The sequence below is a fragment of the Rana temporaria genome, chromosome 1 (genome assembly GCF_905171775.1).
Source record: "Rana temporaria chromosome 1, aRanTem1.1, whole genome shotgun sequence".
NCBI classification, from domain to species: Eukaryota; Metazoa; Chordata; class Amphibia; order Anura; family Ranidae; genus Rana; species Rana temporaria.
The window spans coordinates 359,383,911-359,404,565 of NC_053489.1; the positions used below are offsets into that span (position 1 = coordinate 359,383,911).

Consider the following 20,655-nt stretch of genomic DNA (forward strand, 5'->3'; position numbering starts at 1 on the left):
TTTCCGGAGAAGCGTGACGCGCCAGAGCCGGCCGTCAATCATCCTCCGTCTCCATAGGCACGCCCATTCCCCGGTATCTTCGATCTACGCGTACAAGGTGAGTACGGGGGTAAAAAATTCGGGACAGGCATACTGTAGCTCGCGCTACAATGCCTGATTTTATGGTAAAAGAAAAAAAAAATTTTTTTTTTTCGTCGATAGGGTGAACCCCCGCTTTAAGTCTTTTTTGGCATTATCAAATGTCCAAAAATCTATAATACTTGTGTATGGTCAACTTATAAAGCACAATAAAGGAAGATGCCCAGCAGATGAATCTTTTTGGGCTACAACTTTTTTTTTGCATTTTTTATTTACAGTTGCAAAAGAGAGACAAACATCAAATTTTTATGTACAGTTAGGATCTTACAATGTAACAATGTGCTTTCTGTGTATTTCCTTTACTTCTACTGTATTTACTCAGTTCTGTCACCATGTTCACACTATAAAACCTTACAGAATTTTGAATGTTTTGTATGACTCATGCAAGGGGCGAATACAATTCCTGCCAGTAAAAATCTAAACCCAGATTTCTTCTTGCAACAATTTTACATGCATCGGAAAAGATTTCTGATCACATCTGCGAAACAAAATGGTGTTAAGTAAATTGAAATGTATTACATTTTGATGGGTTCTTTCTTTATATATAGACAGGGCCAAAATACTGTTCACGTTAGAGTATATGAATTCATTTTAGTCCTTTCTCCATTGAAGCTTGCAGTCTAAAGCCTCATACACACGACCGAGGAACTCGGCGGGCGAAACACATAGTTTTCCTCGTCGAGTTCCATGTTAGGCTGTCGAGGAACTCGACAAGGCAAGTTTTTCCATTCCCGTCGAGGAAAAAGAAGACATGCTCTCTTTTTGGCTCGACGGGATCCTCAACAGTTTCCTTGTCGAAAAATGTACACACGACCGGTTTCCTCGGCAAGAAAAAAATCCCAGCAAGTTTCTTGCTGTTTTTTGTCGTGTGTACGAGGCCTAATGCCCCTACAGCAATCATTCATGCATTCACACTTTCTCTAGGACCATTTGAGGACGATGTTGATTCAAATACATGTAAAGTAAGGAATATGGTGGCTGCAGACCTTGCCTTCAAACATTATTATTTTCTGGCCTTCTCATGTCAGAATACCATTGGGTCAGCTCCACCCCCTGACCCCTCAGGACAACAATTACCTAGTCGATAAATTCAGAGATATTGTCCCCACAACCCATTCATTTTGTCTGTGCTTGCCCAGGACTTCCTGTTAGCACATTACCTAGAAAATGTGGTTTCCGGGGTTTACCTGTAGGCAGCTTGAAATGTGTATGTGTATAGTCTAGTGAGCCAGCTGTCAGCTGCTGGCTCAGACTGGGGAAGGGGTTAAATGTTTCTAGCTTAGTTACAGAGCTATTTATACCACAAAAAGGGGGGCGGCTGAGTTCTATGAGTTCCAAGTTCAGAGTTCCAAGTTGCAGGTTCCTGTGGGTTCGGTTGTCAAGGATCTGCAGTAATGTTTTTCTGTCAGCTTACCTCTCCTTGTGTTCATCTTAAGAGCCCAGCCACTCTCACCTGACTAATTAAGAAATCTCTCCTTTAAAGCATGGCTCCACCCCAGCCCCTATCAGGGAACTCTATATTAACCGTGCACTGCAAGTCAGCCCTGCTGATCAATATTGTGTATTTGGCTTCCGTGTGCTACTTGCTGTGTGTTCTACATCTGATTCCAGTTACCGATCATGGCTTGTTCTTGACTATGCTTACCTGCTTGTTGCCCCAACCTTTGGTTATCTCCTGACTATCCTTTGTTGTCGCAGTCTTCTGCTTCCTCTCTACCTCCCTGTAGTCTACCGTGAGCGTGAGCTGGAGGGCCCTAGGGGTAGCAGCCTGGAGCCAGACTGCAGCTAAATCCATCCCCACCACTTGGGACCTCGGGGGAACACCCACTGTCTCCTAGATTACACACCTTGGGAAATCTCATGCTCTAGCTCCCAGTGTCATCCATGTTGGTGCTCCTGTATCACCTAGAGTTCCATCCGCAGCAGTCAGCCGTTGGGTCCACTACCTTGCGGTGCACTCCAAATCCCAACGGGGTTGCAGCCTAGATTCCACACCTTGGAAAATCTCATGCTCTAGCTCCCAGTGTCATCCATGTTGGTGCTACAGAGTACCTGCTCTCCTGTATCACCTAGAGTTCCATCCGCAGCAGTCAGCCGTTGGGTCCACTACCTTGCGGTGCACTCCAGATCTCAACGGGGTGCATCTGTCACCTGATATTGGTGAATTCCAGCATCAGCTGTGAGCACACTTGTTTTGCCCTGCTAAAGAAATCACAGTTTTCGGAAGACATCCGAGTAACACCTCTAGAAAAAACACTTCTTCGAAAGACAAGTGTAGTTGCTATGGGTTACCAAGTAGAAGAGCACAAACATAAGCAACCAGTCGTTAGGCGTGATTCCTCTGGTAGCACGTTGGACGTTATTTGGTTCCCTTCCTGACAGTCCGCATCCAATAGTAACTGGATCCGAACCTGTGTAGCGGAGATCTATGGCCCAGTCACAAGGTACAGGAAGCAGACCCCGCTCACTTACCCACCAGGTTATAGTGTTAGTGGATGGAAAACTTTACTGTTGGGTGAAAATCTCAATAATGTTGGAGTGCCCTGGGTGCTGGTGCTTTCTATTGCCCTGTTTAAATAGCTGGTAAAAAACGGAAAATTGTATACTTACCTTTCCGTAATTTTCCTTTCCTGACGCATCTTCATGGCAGCACACACTGGGTTGTGACTCCGCCCCCACAACCTGACAGGATTGGTTAGCTATAAATTTGAAGAGGAGACACCCGGCATTATTCTCCGTAAATATCATCATTGAACAGTAGGGTGGGCAGCTGTGTGCTGCCATGAAGATGCGTCAGGAAAGGAAAATTACGGAAAGGTAAGTATACAATTTTCCGTTTTCCTGACGCATTCATGGCAGCACACACTGGGAAATAACTCGCCAGTCGGGAGGGTTCAATGCAAAAGTATTTTATTCCCTAGAGAGCAGAAGAATTGGCCCTGATGACAGATCTGCCAAATTCGGCCGTAGCCAAGAGAGCGGCGTCCACCCTGTAGTGGGAGATAAAGGTATGCCTGGAAGACCAGGTTGCTGCTCTGCATATAGTTTCCGCAGAAACACCACAATATGCTGCCCAAGAGGTTGCCACTGCCCTGGTTGAGTGTGCCCTGACGCCTTCCGGGATCTCCATCTGCTGAGTGGAATACGCTTTTCCAATAGCCCTGACCAGCCAAGAGGCGATGGTGCGGGAAGTGGCCGCCTGGCCTCGCCTGGCCCCGTGAGGTATAATCAAGAGAGCGTCTGTTGATCTAAGATGAGTAGTAGCCGACAGATATTTGGAAATTGTAGATTTAATGTCCAAGGCATGAGGTTCGCCATTCTCGTTAGAAAGGCATGGTAAGACGATGTCCTGGCTGTAATGGAAGGCCGAAGTAACTTTGGGCAGGAAACGGTCTGACGGTCTCAGAATCACTCTGTCGGGATGAAAAATCAGGTATGGCTCCTTAGACATGAGAGCTTGCAACTCCGACACTCTCCTCGCCGAGGCAATGGCAATGAGGAAGGATAACTTTAAGGTCAGATCCCATAGAGAAATCGAGTTGAGTGGGAAGAAGGGTGGATTGGAGAACGCCTCGAGGACCACCGAAAGATCCCAGGACGGGAAGGACGGTCTTCTGGGTGGTCTGATCTTTACGCATGCCTTCATGAACTGGATGATCAAAGGATGCAAGGCCCACCTGGTGCCAGTTTTGGCGGACAGAGCGGAGATCTGTACCTTTAGGGTGCTTGAATTTAGTCCCTTGTCAATTCCTGTTTGCAGGAACTCCAGGATCTGGTAAGGATCGGGTGAGACGGGGTTCCAACCTTTGAGTTGCGCCAACTGGGCGAATTTTTCCCAAATCCCGGTATAAATGGAGTTCGTGGAGGATTTTCTGGCTTGCATCAAGGTTGTTATAACCGCCTGGGAACATCCTTGTTCCCTTAGTCTAGCCCTCTCAACCTCCAGGCTGTCAGGTGGAGCCTGTCTGGGGCTGGATGGAGAGACCGACCTTGGAGTAGGAGATCCGCTGTAACTGGAAGGTGGATTGGAGGTCGGGTATTGAGCTATAGGAGCGTCGTAAACCACGGTCTCCTCGGCCAGAATGATACCACTGTGATTACTGTGGCCGACGACATAGAAATCTCGCTATTAGAGGAGTTGGGGGGAAGATGTACCCCAAATTGAAGTCCCATGGGTGAAGGAGGCAATCTGTCCCCTCTGCTGTTGGAAAGGGTACCCTGGAAAGGAATCTCGAACACTTGGCATTCGCTGGTGTTGCTGCCAGGTCTATCTCCGGAACCCCCCAGGTTTCCGTCAGAACGGCGAACACCCGGGGATTCAAGGACCACTCGTTGTTGGATAGAAGTTCCCTGCTCAGAAAGTCGGCTAGCGTATTCTGTGCTGCTGGGACATAGACTGCTCTCAGGTCCAGAAGATGTATCTGGGACCACTCCATTATGGGGCGAACTTCCTCCAGAAGAGTGAGGCTTCGGGTACCGCCCTGCCTCTGGATGTAGGCTACTGCCACCCTGTTGTTCAACCGAATTAGGACGCTCTTCCCCTGTAGAAGAGGCGCAAAGGCTAAGAGGGCCTGGAATGCCGCTCGGAGCTCCAGTATATTTGAGACTGTCCCCTGAGCAGGGAAGTGCCAGTGACCCTGGGCTGTCTGATCCAGGTAGTGAGCCCCCCAACCTCTCTCGCTGGCATCGGATGTTACTATCTCCGGTTCCGGAGGAGCTATGGGCCTGAATCTTCTGAGGTTGGAAGGGCAAGTCCACCACAGAAGGGAGTGTCTTACATGACTGGGGATGCTGATGGGTTGGTGCATTGATGCTCCGTCCCAATGCCTGAGAAAAGTGTTCTGCAGGGTTCTCATGCGCCATTGGGACCATTGTACCATGGGTATGGTGGATGACATCGAGCCCAGCATACTGAGGCAGGTTCTGGAAGACGTGAGACTGGAGGACAATAGATTCCGCACTTTCCGGACTAAGGGATTCACCTTCTCTAAGGGCAGTTGTACCCTGTTCTGTTTCATGTCCAATTCTGCCCCCAGGTAAACCATGGACTGTGATGGCTGAAGGCTGCTCTTTCGCCAGTTGATTAACCAGCCAAACTTTTGGAGGGTCGAGATTAGGATCTCCCGCTGGAGGAGTAGAGTCTCCCGATTTGTTGCCAAGAGAAAGATATCGTCCAGGTAATGATGCACCCGCAGCCCCTTCTCTCTGAGGAATGCTATGAGGGGAAGCATAACCTTCGTGAACGTCCTGGGAGCCGAGGAGATCCCGAATGGTAGACATCGGAATTGGTAGTGATGTTGGCCGATGGAAAAGCGCAGAAATTTCTGGTATGCGGGATGTATTGGCACATGGAGGTAGGCGTCTGACAGGTCGATCGACAGCATCCAGTCTCCGAGATTTACTGCCAGGAGGATGGACTGGAGACTCTCCATTTTGAAGGCCTCTATCTGAATCCTTCTGTTGAGCCGCTTGAGGTCCAGCACGGGCCGAAGGTCCCCTGATTTCTTTCGAACCAGAAAGAGAGGGGAATAAAATCCCCTGCCTCTCTGGTGCGAAGGAACTTCCACGATAGCTCTTTTCTGAACTAGTTCTAAGATGTATTCAGTGAGCAGTTTCCTTTTGTCTAGGGAAGACGGTATTTTGGTGGGTTGAAAGGTAGCGTGAGGCAATACCCCTATAAAGTTCCTTCTGTGGCCATGCTTTATTGTAGAAAGAGTCCATGGGTCCTCTATGTGGTCCGACCATATTTGCGCAAAACTGCTGAGCCTGGCGCCCACCTGAGCTGGGTGGGCAGGCAAGACTTCAAAAAGACTTCTGCTGGTCCCCTGCAGTAGTGACCTTGGGCTTCTGCCCCCTCGTAAAGGGTGGGCGATTAGGTCTCCATTCTCTCCTGAACTCCTTACCGGGACGATAGGATCTGGCCTCCCTGTACCTCTCAGGCAGATTACGCCTGAAGGTAGGACCTTTCTGAGGCTTGGGTCTTCTGTCGGAGGGAATAAGCCCCGATTTTCCACCAGTGACCTTGGAGATTGCCGAATCTAATTTTGTGCCGAACAGGTTCGTGCCATCATATGGTATCCTGCACCAGTTGGCTTTTGAAGCCGCGTCAGCGACCCAAGGCTTTAACCATAAGGCTCTGCGGGCCATAACTGAGGCTAACATGGACCTGGCCGAAGAACGAATGATATCCACCGAGGCCCCCGCCATAAAGTCACCGGCTAGCCTGATCTCCTGCAAGGAGGATATGACATCCCCTCGATCAGCACCTTCCAGGAGAACCTTCTCAGCATTGGCTGCCCATGCGGAAATGGCCTTGGCGACAGCTGCTGTAGCAATAGCTGGTCTACATGCGCCCCCCGACGTGGAGTAAGCCTTCTTTAATTCTAGGTCGATCTTACGGTCGAGAACATCCCGGAATGATGCTGCGTCCTCTATTGGCAGAGTGACATGCCTGGCGAGTCGCATAAGAGAAGCATCCACCACGGGAGCGTTAATGAGGGAAGCGACTTTAGAGTCTTTCAGAGGTTACAGTTTAGAGAGTTTGTTGGACAGACCGGGACGCTTGTCCGGTTTCTCCCACTCCTCCTTAATGAGGTCTTCCAATTCTTCGATGAAGGGAAACAGTTCGGGATCCCTCCTTAACTCGGGGAAATATTTCCCAACCTTGGGTGGTTCCGTCACGGGTTCTTCCCAACATATTGTCGCCTTGACCGAGCGGGCAAAAGGTTCGACTAGACAGAAGTCAATCCAGACACAAGTTCTCGATCTTCATGATCGGAATGAGCCTCTATTAGTTGGGCATATGGGCCGGAGGCGGATGAAGTGCCTGGAGTGGGCTCATCACAGACCAAAGGAACTGAAGTCCACATTGATTCTTGCGCTGACTCCCCCACGAGCTGTTGGGAGGAGAAATCTGTAGTCATCCTGGCGCTCGTCTCCTTTTCTCTAGTTGCTTCATTAAAGCAAGTCTGACATGCTAGCTTTCCTGGCAAAGCAGTAGCACCGCACACCCAGCAAGCGTTAGCTGCAGGACGGGTATGATAATGCTCGCGGTGAGATGAGGGAGACCGTCTGCGATGAGACCGGCTATGACGGGAGCGGCTGCGGCGTGATCGGCTATGCCTTGATCGATGGTAGCGGGAGGAAGATCTTGACCGACTTTTACGGGACCTCCTGCTTGATGCATGCCTGGACCTCTCCCTGCGCCGTGGGCTTGCGTCTCTTGGCCTGATGGGACTGCAACAGAAAGAATGTGTTTAGTGGCCGGCTCTCATTTTTGTCTCTTCTCTACTTACCCGAAAGTGATGGTCTCCATACCTCGTTTGTTGGTAGTGGTCTGCGAGGGCAGTGGGCTCCATGAAAAACACAGGGAAGCAGCAGAAGGATGTACTGGAAGAAAGCAACAGGTGGTTAAAAAATAAATAAACAAAACACATAACAAGGCATAAGCAAAGGGAAAGGGAAGCACCTGCATACCCTGGGAGAAATCCCTGTGGAATTCAAGCAAAGCAGCAGCCTCAGGGAAAAAAAGAAATTTTCAGGCTTTTTAAATTTGGCGCCGCCGTCGCTGCGCTGATGACGCGTACGCGCATGCGCAGTAGCGTCCCGCGTGTCCCGGCGCCATCTTGGATGAGGGCGAGGGAGGTGTCCGGCGTCATCATTGTGCTGCGCGCATGCACAGTACGCCCGGGGAATGCGGCGGTGCGAGGGACTACATGGCTCAGAGAGCCTGCTGAAAAAAAAGGTACAGATGCACACATTAAGCACAGCAATGAAATGGGAACCTTCAGGGGGCACAATTGCAGGGAAAGCTTTGTCATATAAAACGAAGGGCATACCCAGAAGAGGAGTGGAAAGAGAAAAAAAGTTAGAGAGCCACACTGCCAGTATAAGCTTATTTAAAGCTTGCATATATGCCAGGAACTTGCCGGGATTAACCCCTGAGACCACCAGAGCGGGGCTCCCCCTATAAAAGCTCTATTAGAGACTGTACAAGGGGGACTTCCAAAACAGGAGAGGCTGAACCTGCTGGGGCGATAGCGGTAGGAGACAAGCTGTACGTCCACGTCCTGTCAGGTGAGGATAAAAAAAGAGAATAATGCCGGGTGTCTCCTCTTCAAATTTATAGCTAACCAATCCTGTCAGGTTGTGGGGGCGGAGTCACAACCCAGTGTGTGCTGCCATGAATGCGTCAGGAAATAGTTTTTATTGCTTTCTTTATTTACTCCTTAGTAAATTTACTTTTTTTTATCTGCACATGATTAAGTATTTAAAGTTATCATGAATTAGCTTTTTTCATTATTGGGAAACTGAAGTGAATATTCTCTTAATTAATGAACAAAGATTTTCAACCCCTTTAGTAAACCAGTCTCATTGATTTGAAAGTGTCTGAAAAGCCCAACTAAAAAGAACTAAACAAATTTCCTAAAAAATGCATGTTGACAAATTTTAATGTATTTTGCAGGAAAGTCCCGCTATGGGATTATTGGAGGTGATGAGGCAGAACCACATTCACGGCCTTACATGGCATATTTAGACATTGGTCAGTACTCTTGTGGAGGCTCGCTCATTGCTCCAAATTGGGTGTTGTCTGCAGCCCACTGTTTTGGGTAAGTAACCAGATTCTATCCTAGCGTTATTATCAAGTATAAGTACATAGAATTCAGATATGGTAAGCAATTTAAGGGGATTGTATTATAAAGCAATGAATGTGACATTTACTAAATATTCACTGCAGGTGAACGTGTCACTGTAACTAATGCCGCGTACACACCATCACTTTATGTGATGAAAAAAAACAACGTTTTTAAAAACGTCACTTTAAATGACCGTGTGTGGGGGAAAACGTTGTTTTATGTCTTCAGAAAAACGACAAAAAAAAATTGAAGCATGCTTCAATTTTATGTGTCGTTTTTCAAAACGTTGTTTTTTACTTCACAGAAATTGACCGTGTGTAGCAAAAAACGTTGTTTAAAACGTTTTTACACCCGCGCATGCCCAGAAGCTAGTTATGAAGCGAGCTTCAATGGAAAAAAGTGGTGAGAACGTAACCTCGCTTTGCTAGAACATTGTGAAAAAACGATGGTGTGTAGGCAACTTCGTCTTTGAAAATTGAAGTTTCAAAAACGTCGTTTTTTACTTCACAGAAAATGTCGTTTTTTTTCATCACATAAAGTGATGGTGTGTATGCGGCATTACACTACATGCACCTGGAAGATACACCTGAAGCAAATGTTTAAGGATATTATAAATGTATCTATTGCTGCTGCCATGAACAAAATTGGGCTTACATGCATTCAGTTCTCAATGTTTCTTTGAATCGATGCCGATCCGGTTATATAGAACTACAATCTGCAGGTATCAAATCATCAGTTTCTTGTTCCCACAAACAACAGATTCAACCTGACATATTAAATACTGGTATGTTATTTTCCATACATCTGATAAAATTATATTTCTTTGTACTGTACTGGGATCAAACTTTTCCTTTGTGGTGCATTGCTTTTCATTTTGGACATTTTGGTGCATCGCCAACGCGTTCATTTGATCGGTAAATCAGTGGTGCTCCAGATAAGCCGAGACAAGGAGAAAGACAAAAATAGGGGGATTAAACGCCACAAGAGCGATCCTTCTAAGGATGTTATTCAGTTGAATGTATAAGAAAAGTAAGTCAAAAAGTGTGGTAAGCATATACTCACATTTATAAGGTTACTGGATACCCGTCCTAGGGTCAAGCAACCTCTTTTAGCACATTTGAAGAATGTGACTGTCTCCACACAGTGTGGGTGGTCGCACTAGATGATCGTTTGGGTTTTCCGTTTTCATTGATCATGAAAACAGGTTTAAACACCATCAACGCGTTCCGTGGCCACTTCATCAGAAAAAGGTGTACAGTACACTTTAATGCATGGGATCTGTGTGCATTTCTTTATCCCAGAGTATACTCTGAAGAGCAAACCAACACAGATATCTCTTCAAAATGTAGCACAAGTGTAAATGAGTCTTAAAAACCTGCCAGGATACATCCAACAAAACACAAACGTTCCAGGCAAACAGTTTTTATGTTCAAGGCTCACAAAGCCAGGAAGTTTTGCATGGACTCCTCAGGCCTATTCACACATGGGTTTAGGGCCGGTCAGCTGTTTCCTTTCAAGGGTTACCTGCAGTTGGGGACAGATACAGTTGATGTAATCTTCCTTCATCCATGGCCAATCATCTGTCCTAACCACAGGTAGCTGCTTAATGTATGTATATATGTGAACAGCTGTGGAAAACCATGGCTCCTCCCAGCCTGTCATTGCTTTGTACATGCTTCCTGGCTGCAGTTGTTCACATCGACCTGTGATTTCAGCTGGAAGAATCTGCTCCACAGATCGGAATATAAGGTGTCTGATTGAGTGAGAATGGGGTTTATTTACTAAAGCTGGAAAGAACAAAATCAGGCTCACTTCTGTATTATGCATGTATTTTGCACAGGTGAAATCCTGAAAACATGACCTGTTGGGGTGCCTTGAGGACTGGAGTTGAGAAACACTGTGTTAGAGAACCTATGTGAACAAACAGCATTATGAAGGCCAGGGAACACACCAGACAGGTCAGGAATAAAGTTATGGAGAAGTTTAAAGCAGGGTTAGGCTATAAAAAAAATCCCAAGCTTTGAACATCTCACAGATCACTGTTCAATCCATCATCCGAAAATGGAAAGAGTATGGTATAACTGCACACCTACCAAGACATGGGTTCCCACCCAAACTGACAGGCACGGAGGGCATTAATCAGAGAAGCAGCCAAGAGGCTCATGGTAACTCTGGAGGAGCTGCAAAGATCCACAGCTCAGGTGGGAGAATCTGTCCACAGGACAACTATTAGTTTTGCACTCCACAAATCTGGCCTTTATGGAAGAGTGGCAAGAAGAAAATCATTGTTGAAAGAAAGTCATAAGAATTCCCGTTTGCAGTTTGCGAGAAGCCATGTGGGGAACACAGAAAACTAGTGGAAGAAGGTGCTCTGGTCAGATGAGACCAAAGTTTAACTATTTGGCCTAAAAGCAAAACGCTATATGTGGTGGAAAACTAAAGCCCTGTACACACGATCGCTCCATCCGATGAGAACGGTCCTAAGGACCGTTGTCATCGGTTAACCGATGAAGCTGATGATGTTCTGATGTGCGTACACACCATCAGTTAAAAAAACGATCGGGTCAGAACGCGGTGATGTAAAACACAACGACGTGCTGAAAAAAAACGAAGTTCAATGCTTCCAAGCATGCTTCGACTTGATTCTGAGCATGTGCAGGTTTTTAACCGATGCTTTTGCATACTAACCATCGGTTTTGACCTATCGGTTAGGCGTCCATTGGTTCAATTTTAAAGCAAGTTCTAAATTTTTTGACCGAAGGTTAACTGACCGATGGGGCCCACACACGATCGGTTTGGACCGATGAAAAGGTCCTTCAGTCTGTTTGCATCGGTTTTGACCGACCGTGTGTAGGGCCTAACACTGCACATCACCCTGAACACACCATCCTCAGCAGGAGACGTGATGGTGGCAGCATTATGTTTTAAGGATGCTTTTCTTCAGCAGGGACAGGGAAGCTGGTCAGAGTTGATGGGAAAGATGATGGAGCCAAATATTGACTTGGGGGGGGGGGGGGCTAAACACAAATGCACGCCACACTTTTCACATATTTATTTGTAAAACATTTAAAAAACATTTATCCTTTTCCTTCCACATTGTGCCACTTTGTGTTGGTCAATCACATAGAATCCCAATAAAATACATTTACATTTTTGGTTGTAACATGACAAAAGGTGGAAAAATTCAGGGGGTATGAATACTATTCCAAGGCACTGTATATGTAAGGGCAGGGGAGGGCTGGCAGCCTTAGGCATGGGGGGCAAGTCCAGTCAAGTGGCCCATAGAGTGTGGAAAAGTGATAGATCGAGGAAAACAGTCTAAGATTTTTCATGATCACAAGAGTCCGCACAGAGGCTCCCCTTACAGAGTCCGCACAGAGGCTCCCCTTACATCAGAGTCTGCACAGAGGCCTCCCTTACATCAGAGTCTGCACAGAGGCCCCCCTTACATCAGAGTCCGCACAGAGGCCTCCCTTACATCAGAGTCTGCACAGAGGCCTCCCTTACATCAGAGTCTGCACAGAGGCCCCCCTTACATCAGAGTCTGCACAGAGGCCCCCCTTACATCAGAGTCCGCACAGAGCCTCCCCTTACATCAGAGTCCGCACAGAGCCTCCCTTTACATCAGAGTCCGCACAGACCCTCCCCTTACATCAGAGTCCGCACAGAGCCTCCCCTTACATCAGAGTTCGCACAGAGCCTCCCCTTACATCAGAGTCCGCACAGAGCCTCCCTTTACACCAGAGTCCGCACAGAGCCTCCCCTTACATCAGAGTCCGCACAGAGCCTCCCTTTACACCAGAGTCCGCACAGAGCCTCCCCTTACATCAGAGTCCGCACAGATCCTCTCCATTTACATCTGAGTCTGCACAGACCCCATATACATCAGATTTGATGTAAGGGGTGTTCTGGGAAACTTGATTTAAGGGTGCATGCTGTGGACTATTGTGTAAAGAGGGTCTCTGCTCACCAAAGCCTGCCCCCCCTCCCCTTTAACAAAGTCCACAGAGCACCCCTTTTATACACTGGGAGGCAGGAGAGACTAGAGAGGGTGAGCTTACCAGGTTGGAGGCTGAGGCGCAGGCAGGCAGTCTGATGCTTTTTTGGGTTCAAACTTCCTTGCATAAAAATTTATTTATTTTATTTTATTTATTATTTTTTATTTTCACCAGCACTACTTGGAAGTATTCATTTATGGACTACTATTCATTTATCACTATGTGTATATATGTTTATATATGTGTACTTATTTGTTAGACATAGCGCCCCCTCCCTCACATGTTTCAAACTTCTTGTCCAGTGCCCACACATGCCCGGGGAGTGTGGGCAGGGCAGACTCAGAAGGAGGAGGAGCAGATGAGCTCTATCTCTCCTCGTGTCTGTGCAGAGAGAAAAGGGGATGTCAGTGCTGGTGTGCGCTGAGACTGAGCTATGTGTGAGACGAGACAGCTCAGCTCTGCAGCCATCTACCTTGGAGCTGACACAGGCACGGCTGCACAGTGAGAGGTGAGCAGCAGCAGCCGTGTTAACCTGTGTTAACAGAGCTCCAGCAGGCATGTTCCTGCTCTGCAAAAATAGCATTTGGTAGTGGCGGCCGGTGGCTGTGCATAGTGTCACCAGCCCGGGGGGAGATTTCCACCCTGCCCCCCCTGCCAGCCCTCCCCTGTGTAAGGGTTTACAAACACTTTAATTCTGGAAAGTGCATTGTGATACTTTTCCGACCCACTCATTTTAGGTTTTAAAATGACCTAATAGGCAAAGGGGCGGATAACAGGTCTTTGAGGGTTTCAGCTGAATAGTAATATTATTAAAATCAGGAGCCAACCGGGTGCTTCTACGTGTGGTTTTGATGGTTCCCCAGAAACTCCCCTGACAGGAAGTTAGAGCATTTGAGTCTGTTAACATGTTCAATCCAGTAGGGTGCAGCTTAAAGCGGGGGTTCACCCTATCAACGAAAAAAATTTTTTTTTTCTTTTACCATAAAATCAGGCATTGTAGCGCGAGCTACAGTATGCCTGTCCCGAATTTTTTACCCCCGTACTCACCTTGTACTCGTAGATCGAAGATACCGGGGAATGGGCGTGCCTATGGAGACGGAGGATGATTGACGGCCGGCTCTGGCGCGTCACGCTTCTCCGGAAATAGCCGAAATAGGCTTGGCTCTTCACGACGCCTGCGCATAGCCTGTGCGCAGGCGCCGTGAAGAGCCGAGACCTACTCCGGCTGTCTTCGGGGAGCGTGACGTGCCAGAGCCGGCCGTCAATCATCCTCCCTCTCCATAGGCACGCCCATTCCCCGCGGGAGCCGAAATCTACGATGTCCGATTACAAAGTGAGTCCGGGGTTAAAAAAATCGGGACAGGCATACTGTAGCTCGCGCTACAATGCCTGTCTCGATGGTAAAATCAATCCAGTGAGGGTGAACTACCGCTTTAAGACAAGTGCCATACTAATTTAAATAGTGTGTTTAAATAGTGAGATAGATTTACTAACACTGGTACAGAATCTGGTGCAGCTGTGCTTGGTAGCCAATCAGCTTCCAACTCCAGCTTGTTTATTTATTAATAAAACCTGGAAGCTGATTGATTGTCAACATTGCTTATTGAATGTGTGTTACTTATCTGTAACTTTAATTGAACATAAAAATAAAACCCGGGATTGCTGAATCATTTAGTCATATTAAACAAAATATATATATATATATATATATATATATATATATATATTATGTCTGAGCAAAACACTGCCCCCTGGAAAGCTTGTTACTGTTTATGCTTAATAGGAAAGAAACCTTATTTCATTGACCCTGCTGGCTTTGTCTGTACAGGGAAATCACAGTTATCCTTGGAGCCCATGATGTATCTGAACCCGAAAGTAGTCAACAGATCTTGGGTGTGAAGAACTATTACGTTCACCCAGCGTATGATCCAGAAATTGTAAATAACGATATCATGTTGTTAAAGGTGAGAAAAAACGTTCTTTCTTTTTTTTTTTTTTATAAATCTCTTTATTTAAATTTTCTTTTTTTTATCCATACAAAAAAATAAGATCATACACATATATTACATTCATATTTTACTTTACTAAAACTCTAATGACATTAACATTGACCGTATTCCCAAAACATTCATACAATATCCTTTCATCCAATGCCATTCATTCTTCTTCCCCCCCCCCCCCCCCCCCTCTCCCAATGGTGTGATTATCTCCCCAATTCTCCCCTCATCCTGACGCTGTTATAGGGTTCTCTATCCAGTTTGCCCATATTCTTCTATATTTCTCCCCATGTCCTCTATTACAATATGTCTCTCTATATAATATCAGGTTGCTATTTACTAAATTTTTCCACTGTGCTATTGATGGGGCCTCTGTTTTTTTCCAATTTAGCACTATTACCTTCCTGGCATAGAATAGTAGCAGGCCTATCTGCGTTTTCCTTTCTTTTGAAATAGCATTACCCTCTATTAGTCCCAAGAGACAGATCTCTACTTCTTGTTCCAACCTTACAGATGTCACCCTTGCTATCATTGTCAAGATCTCGCTCCAGAACGCTACTATTTTTGGACAAAGCCAGAATATATGTATGAAGTCCCCTGACTCCACTACACACCTCCAGCAATTCTGAGAATTGCTTGGTGAAATCCTATGCAACTTGTATGGTGTATAGTGGCTTCTATGTATGATTTTATATTGTATCAGTTTATCACGGAGTGATACTAAAATCTGCAGTGGGAACCTCCATACTTCCTCCCAATTTTTCAAACCCGGGGCTTCCTTCTTCCAATTTTCCTTTAGTTTACTTATATCATAGGGTGTGATGTTTATCAGGTATCCATAGAACTTTGAAATTGTCCGCTTCCCACCTTTTATCATTTGTTCCACCTCAGATTCCATCAATTGCGGGGTCCCCTCTGGGAACTGAGCTATTATGGCATGGCCGAGCTGCCTATATCTAAACGCATAGCTCTCGGGAATATTCCAGATCTGTCTCATTTCCCCATATGATAGGAACTTTCCCTCCTGTATCAGCTGTGATATTTTCTTCACCCCGTATTTGGTCCATGCTCCCGGGTCCTGAACTGAATCCAAATGTGGCAATTCAGGATTCCTCCACAGGGGGGTATTTGGAGATAGAATATTTTTTTTCCCCCTTCTCTTCCTATGGCAGCCTTCCATGCTTTAACCGTTGTTTTCATTGCTGGCGTTAAGTCCCTCCTAGTTTTAATACCTCTATATAACAATCCCTGCAGTGCCTCTACCGATTGGACCACTGTTGCTTCCAACATAGTGGCCGGATCGTAACCATCCGGGTTTAACCATTTTCCTGCTGTGACTAAGGCCCCATACACACGAGAGGATTTATCCGCAGATACGGTCCAGCGGACCGTATCCGCGGATAAATCCTCTCGAGGATTTCAGAAGATTTCTATGCGATGGCGTGTACACACCATCGCATTGAAATCCCCGTTGAAATCCTCTGCCGATGACGTGTCGCGCCGTCGCCGCTATTATGACGCGACGACGGGCGCGACGCTGTCATATAAGGAATTCCACGCATGCGTCAAATCATTACGACGCATGCGGGGAATCCCTTTGGACGGATGGATCCGGTAAGTCTGTACAGACGAGCGGATCCATCCGTTGGAATGGATTTCAGCAGATGGATTTGTTGAGCATGTCAGCAAATATCCATCTGCTGGAAATCCATCCCAGGGGAGATTTATCTGCGGATAAATATCCGACGGAGTGTACACACCATAGAATCTATCCGCAGAAACCCATTTGATGGGATTTATCTGCGGATAGATTCTATGGTGTGTATGGGGCCTTACTGTGCTGCTTTATAGTATTTAAGAAAGTCTGGAAATGCCAATCCCCCCTGTGCTTCCGGTCTCATAAGTGTACTTAAATTTATTCTAGCTGGTTTATTAGCCCATATAAATGCGGAGAGCATTCCATGTATCTGTGTAAAAAAACTTTTCGGGAGCCACTGTGGGGAGTTTCTGAAAGCATACAAAAATTTAGGCAGAACCTTCATCTTCACCAGGTTTATACGTCCCAGTAGAGACAGAGGGAGTGATGCCCAAATCTTTATCTTCCTACCAAGTTCCTGTATCTCCGGATCTAAGTTTAGTTTCCTAAAATCTTCAACCTGACTAGATATTTTAATGCCTAAATATTTAAATTCCGAGACCCATTTCAATGGCATGTTTGGGGCCGCGTTTTTTTTTGCTCCTTGATCTATAGGAAATAATATTGACTTGCCCCAGTTTACTTTAAGCCCTGTATATGCCGAATATTCATTCAGCAATTTCAGAGCTCCTTCCAAAGATGGACCTGCATCTCTTAAAAATAGAAGCATGTCATCGGCATACAGGGCTACCCTCTCCTCCAGCCCCCCCACCCGGAGTCCCCGAATATTAGGTGTGGTCCTGAGAGCCTCTGCCACTGGCTCTATTGCAATTGCAAAGAGCGCTGGAGAAAGAGGACAGCCCTGCCTCGTGCCTCTATATAACTGAAAAAAAGGCGACAATCTTCCCCCCAATTTCACTGCGGACATTGGCCTTTCATAGATTATCTGAATCCACTTGATGAATACTAGTGGGAATCCCATCCTCCTGAGTACTTCCCAGAGAAATGGCCACTCCACCGTATCAAAGGCTTTCTCGATATCCAAAGAGGCCACTGTCCTTGAACCCTCACAGATATGATGTGTATGTATATTCGTATAGAGCCTGCGTAGGTTAATGTCTGTTGTTCTTTGTGGCATGAATCCTGTTTGATCAGAATCTATTATGCTTCTCAGCAGGGGCTGTACTCTGAGTGTCAATATTTTTGTCAATATTTTCAAATCTATATTTAATAATGCAATTGGCCTATACGATGAGCATAGCTTTGGGTCTTTTGTTTCCTTATATATTAATGTTATATGTGCCTCTCGCATAGATTCTGGCAGGGCTCCTTGCATTAACCCATTTGTGAATACTCCCGCTAGTTTAGGGGCTATTATTGCTCCATACCTTTTATAGAATTCTACAGGGATTCCATCTGGGCCCGGTGCCTTTCCTCCCGGAAATGTTCGTATGACCTCCATAATCTCTTCCGCCTCGATGGGCCGGACCAATTCTCTCCTCTCCCCATCTGACAACCACCCCAAGGCTATCTGGTCCAAAAGGTCCGTCATACCCTCCGGGCAGGAGCCGGACGGGAGAGAGGAAGTATAAAGCATGTTATAATACTCTCTAAAGGCCTCCAATATCTCTTTAGGTTCTTTCACCATCTGTCCATTTAAGTCTTCAATCTCTGAGATAATTGTGGCTTGATGTTCTTGTTGCGCTAGCCTAGCCAGAAATCTGCCCCCCCTATCACCCTGTTCAAAGATATTTTGTCTATTTTTATGCATTTCCAGTCTTGTTATTTCTTCCATATGCAAATGAAGATCTCTATGTGCTGCCATCATTTCATCAAAGTTAATATTGCTGGGGTCCTGCCCATATCTTTCCCTTTGTACATCAATCTGTATTTTCAACTCTTGTTCCTTCATTTTCTGTTTTTTGTTAACTGTTGAGATATTTGATATATATTGCCCTCGTATATAGGCCTTAAACGCATCCCATACCGTCTCTACCGAGGCTGATCCTATATTATTCTCCCAGTACTCCCTCATTATTGGTATCATTTTCTCTGCTATCTCTGGGTGATCTACCCATTGCGGAGTTAGCCTCCACAGAGACGCGTTTTTAGGGATTGGAATACGTACCGATAGAAACAAAGGAGAATGATCCGAGAGGCCACTCGGCAGATACTTGGCCTCCGCGATGTCTGCTAACATCGCGGGATCAGTAAATGCCATGTCAATTCTAGATGCCGTCTTATAGGAGGTGGAGAAACAGGAGTATCCCCTTTCTCCTGGATTCTTCCATCGCCAAACTTCCGTTACCCCCATTTCCTGTGCCCAATTATATAATTCTGAAAAATGTTGTTTAGGGGGTTTTGGTCTGTCCAGCTCTGGTGACAAGACTGCATTGAATTCTCCTATTAGTATCAATCTCGCTGGCATATGCCAAATGATTTTTTCCATTATCTCATTCAGTACTGCCACCGAGAATGGAGGTGGAATATACACAGCAGCTATAACATATCTCTGTTTGCCTATCTTGTATACTAAGATAACATATTTTCCATTTGCATCTATATAGGCCTTCTCTATTTCTCCTGGAAAGGATTTATTCACTAGGATCGACACCCCTCTAGCATATGAAGAATACGTAGAGTGATATGTTTTCTGTATCCAGGCTTTTTTTAATGTTATTACTTTTTTCCCCATCAAATGCGTCTCCTGCAATACAATCAGTTGGGGGGAGAATTTTTTTATGTACTGGAACATTAACCAGTTAAGCCCCGGACCAATATGCAGCCTAAAGACCCAAGGTGTTTTTACAGTTCGGGACTGCGTCGCTTTAACAGACAATTGGGCGGTCGTGCGATGTGGCTCCCAAACAAAATTGGCGTCCTTTTTCCCCCCACAAATAGAGCTTTCTTTTGGTGGTATTTGATCACATCTGCGGTTTTTAGTTTTTGCGCTATAAACAAAAATAGAGCGTCAATTTTGAAAAAAATGCAATATTTTTTACTTTTTGCTGTAATAAATATCCCCCAAAAACATATATAAAAAAAAAATTTTTCCTCAGTTTAGGCCGATACGTATTCTTCTACCTATTTTTAGTAAAAAAAATCGCAATAAGCGTTTATCGATTGGTTTGCGCAAAATTTATAGTGTTTACAAAATAGGGGATAGTTTTATTGCATTTTTAGAAATTTTTTTTTTTTTACTACTAATGGCGGCGATCAGCAATTTTTTTCGTGACTGCGACATTATGGCGGACACTTTGGACAATTTTGACACATTTTTGGGACCATTGTCATTTTCACAGCAAAAAATGCATTTAAATTGCATTCTTTATTGTGAAAATGACAGTTGCAGTTTGGGAGTTAACCACAGGTGGCGCTGTAGGAGTTAGGGTGCACCTAGTATGTGTTTACAACTGTAGGGGGGTGTGGCTGTAGGAATGACGTCATCGATCGTGTCTTCCCTATAAAGGGAATGACGCGATCGATGCGCCGCCATAGTGAAGGACGGGGAAGCCGTGTTTACATACGGCTCTCCCCGTTCTTCAGCTCCGGGGAGCGATCGCGACGGAGCGGCTATAAACAAATAGCCGCGCCGTGGTCCCGGATCGCTCCCCGAGCGGACCCGACCTCCGCATGTAGCGGGGGGGGGTCCCGATCGGACCCCCCACCCGCTAATAGGCGAGGACGTACGTGTACGCCCATGTGCCTGTACGTGCCATATTGTGGACGTATATGTACATGCGGGGGTCGGGAACTGGTTAAAGCACGTTTAAACTTTGAATTCAGTCCCCGAACATTCCAGGATAGTATCGAAAAGCAGTTATCCTTCCCAGGCATGGTATCTACAGTATGCGAGGGTTTTAAGCCTCCGTTGTTCAGTATACCTTTTGGGAGGTATCACTTGGGTACCTAAATCGCACCATTGGCTTTGGGTATTTAAATCACACCATTGACTTCCCCATTCTCTCTTCATTCTTTCATTCATTCCACCCTACCCACCCTACCCCTCCCCACTCCCCTCTCTTTTGTCTTCCCCCATCTAATCTCGGATGGGAGTGGAGAGGAATTTCTTCTATCCCCTAATTTACTGACCATAATTCTTTCTTTAGGTCTAGTACCCTGATACATTCAAAAAAACAAAAAGAAGAAAAAAAAAAACAACCACCTATCTCCCATTCACTTGTGTGGCGGGCTCCTCTACTCCTCTATATATTTCAACTACACCTCTGCGTTTTTTGTGTTATTCCATA

The 20,655-nt window shown here is 45.9% G+C and overlaps 1 protein-coding gene across 1 annotated transcript in view; it reads left to right on the top strand.

The window, feature by feature from the left end:
* The window catches only part of LOC120909938 (mast cell protease 1A-like), a 38,734-nt gene that overhangs the window by 3,703 nt on the left and 14,376 nt on the right, over window positions 1-20,655 (top strand). Inside the window, exons 2-3 of the mRNA XM_040321762.1 lie at window positions 8,603-8,747; window positions 14,601-14,736. Of these exons, the coding sequence (XP_040177696.1) occupies window positions 8,603-8,747; window positions 14,601-14,736 (281 nt within the window). The remainder of the gene's footprint in view (window positions 1-8,602; window positions 8,748-14,600; window positions 14,737-20,655) is intronic.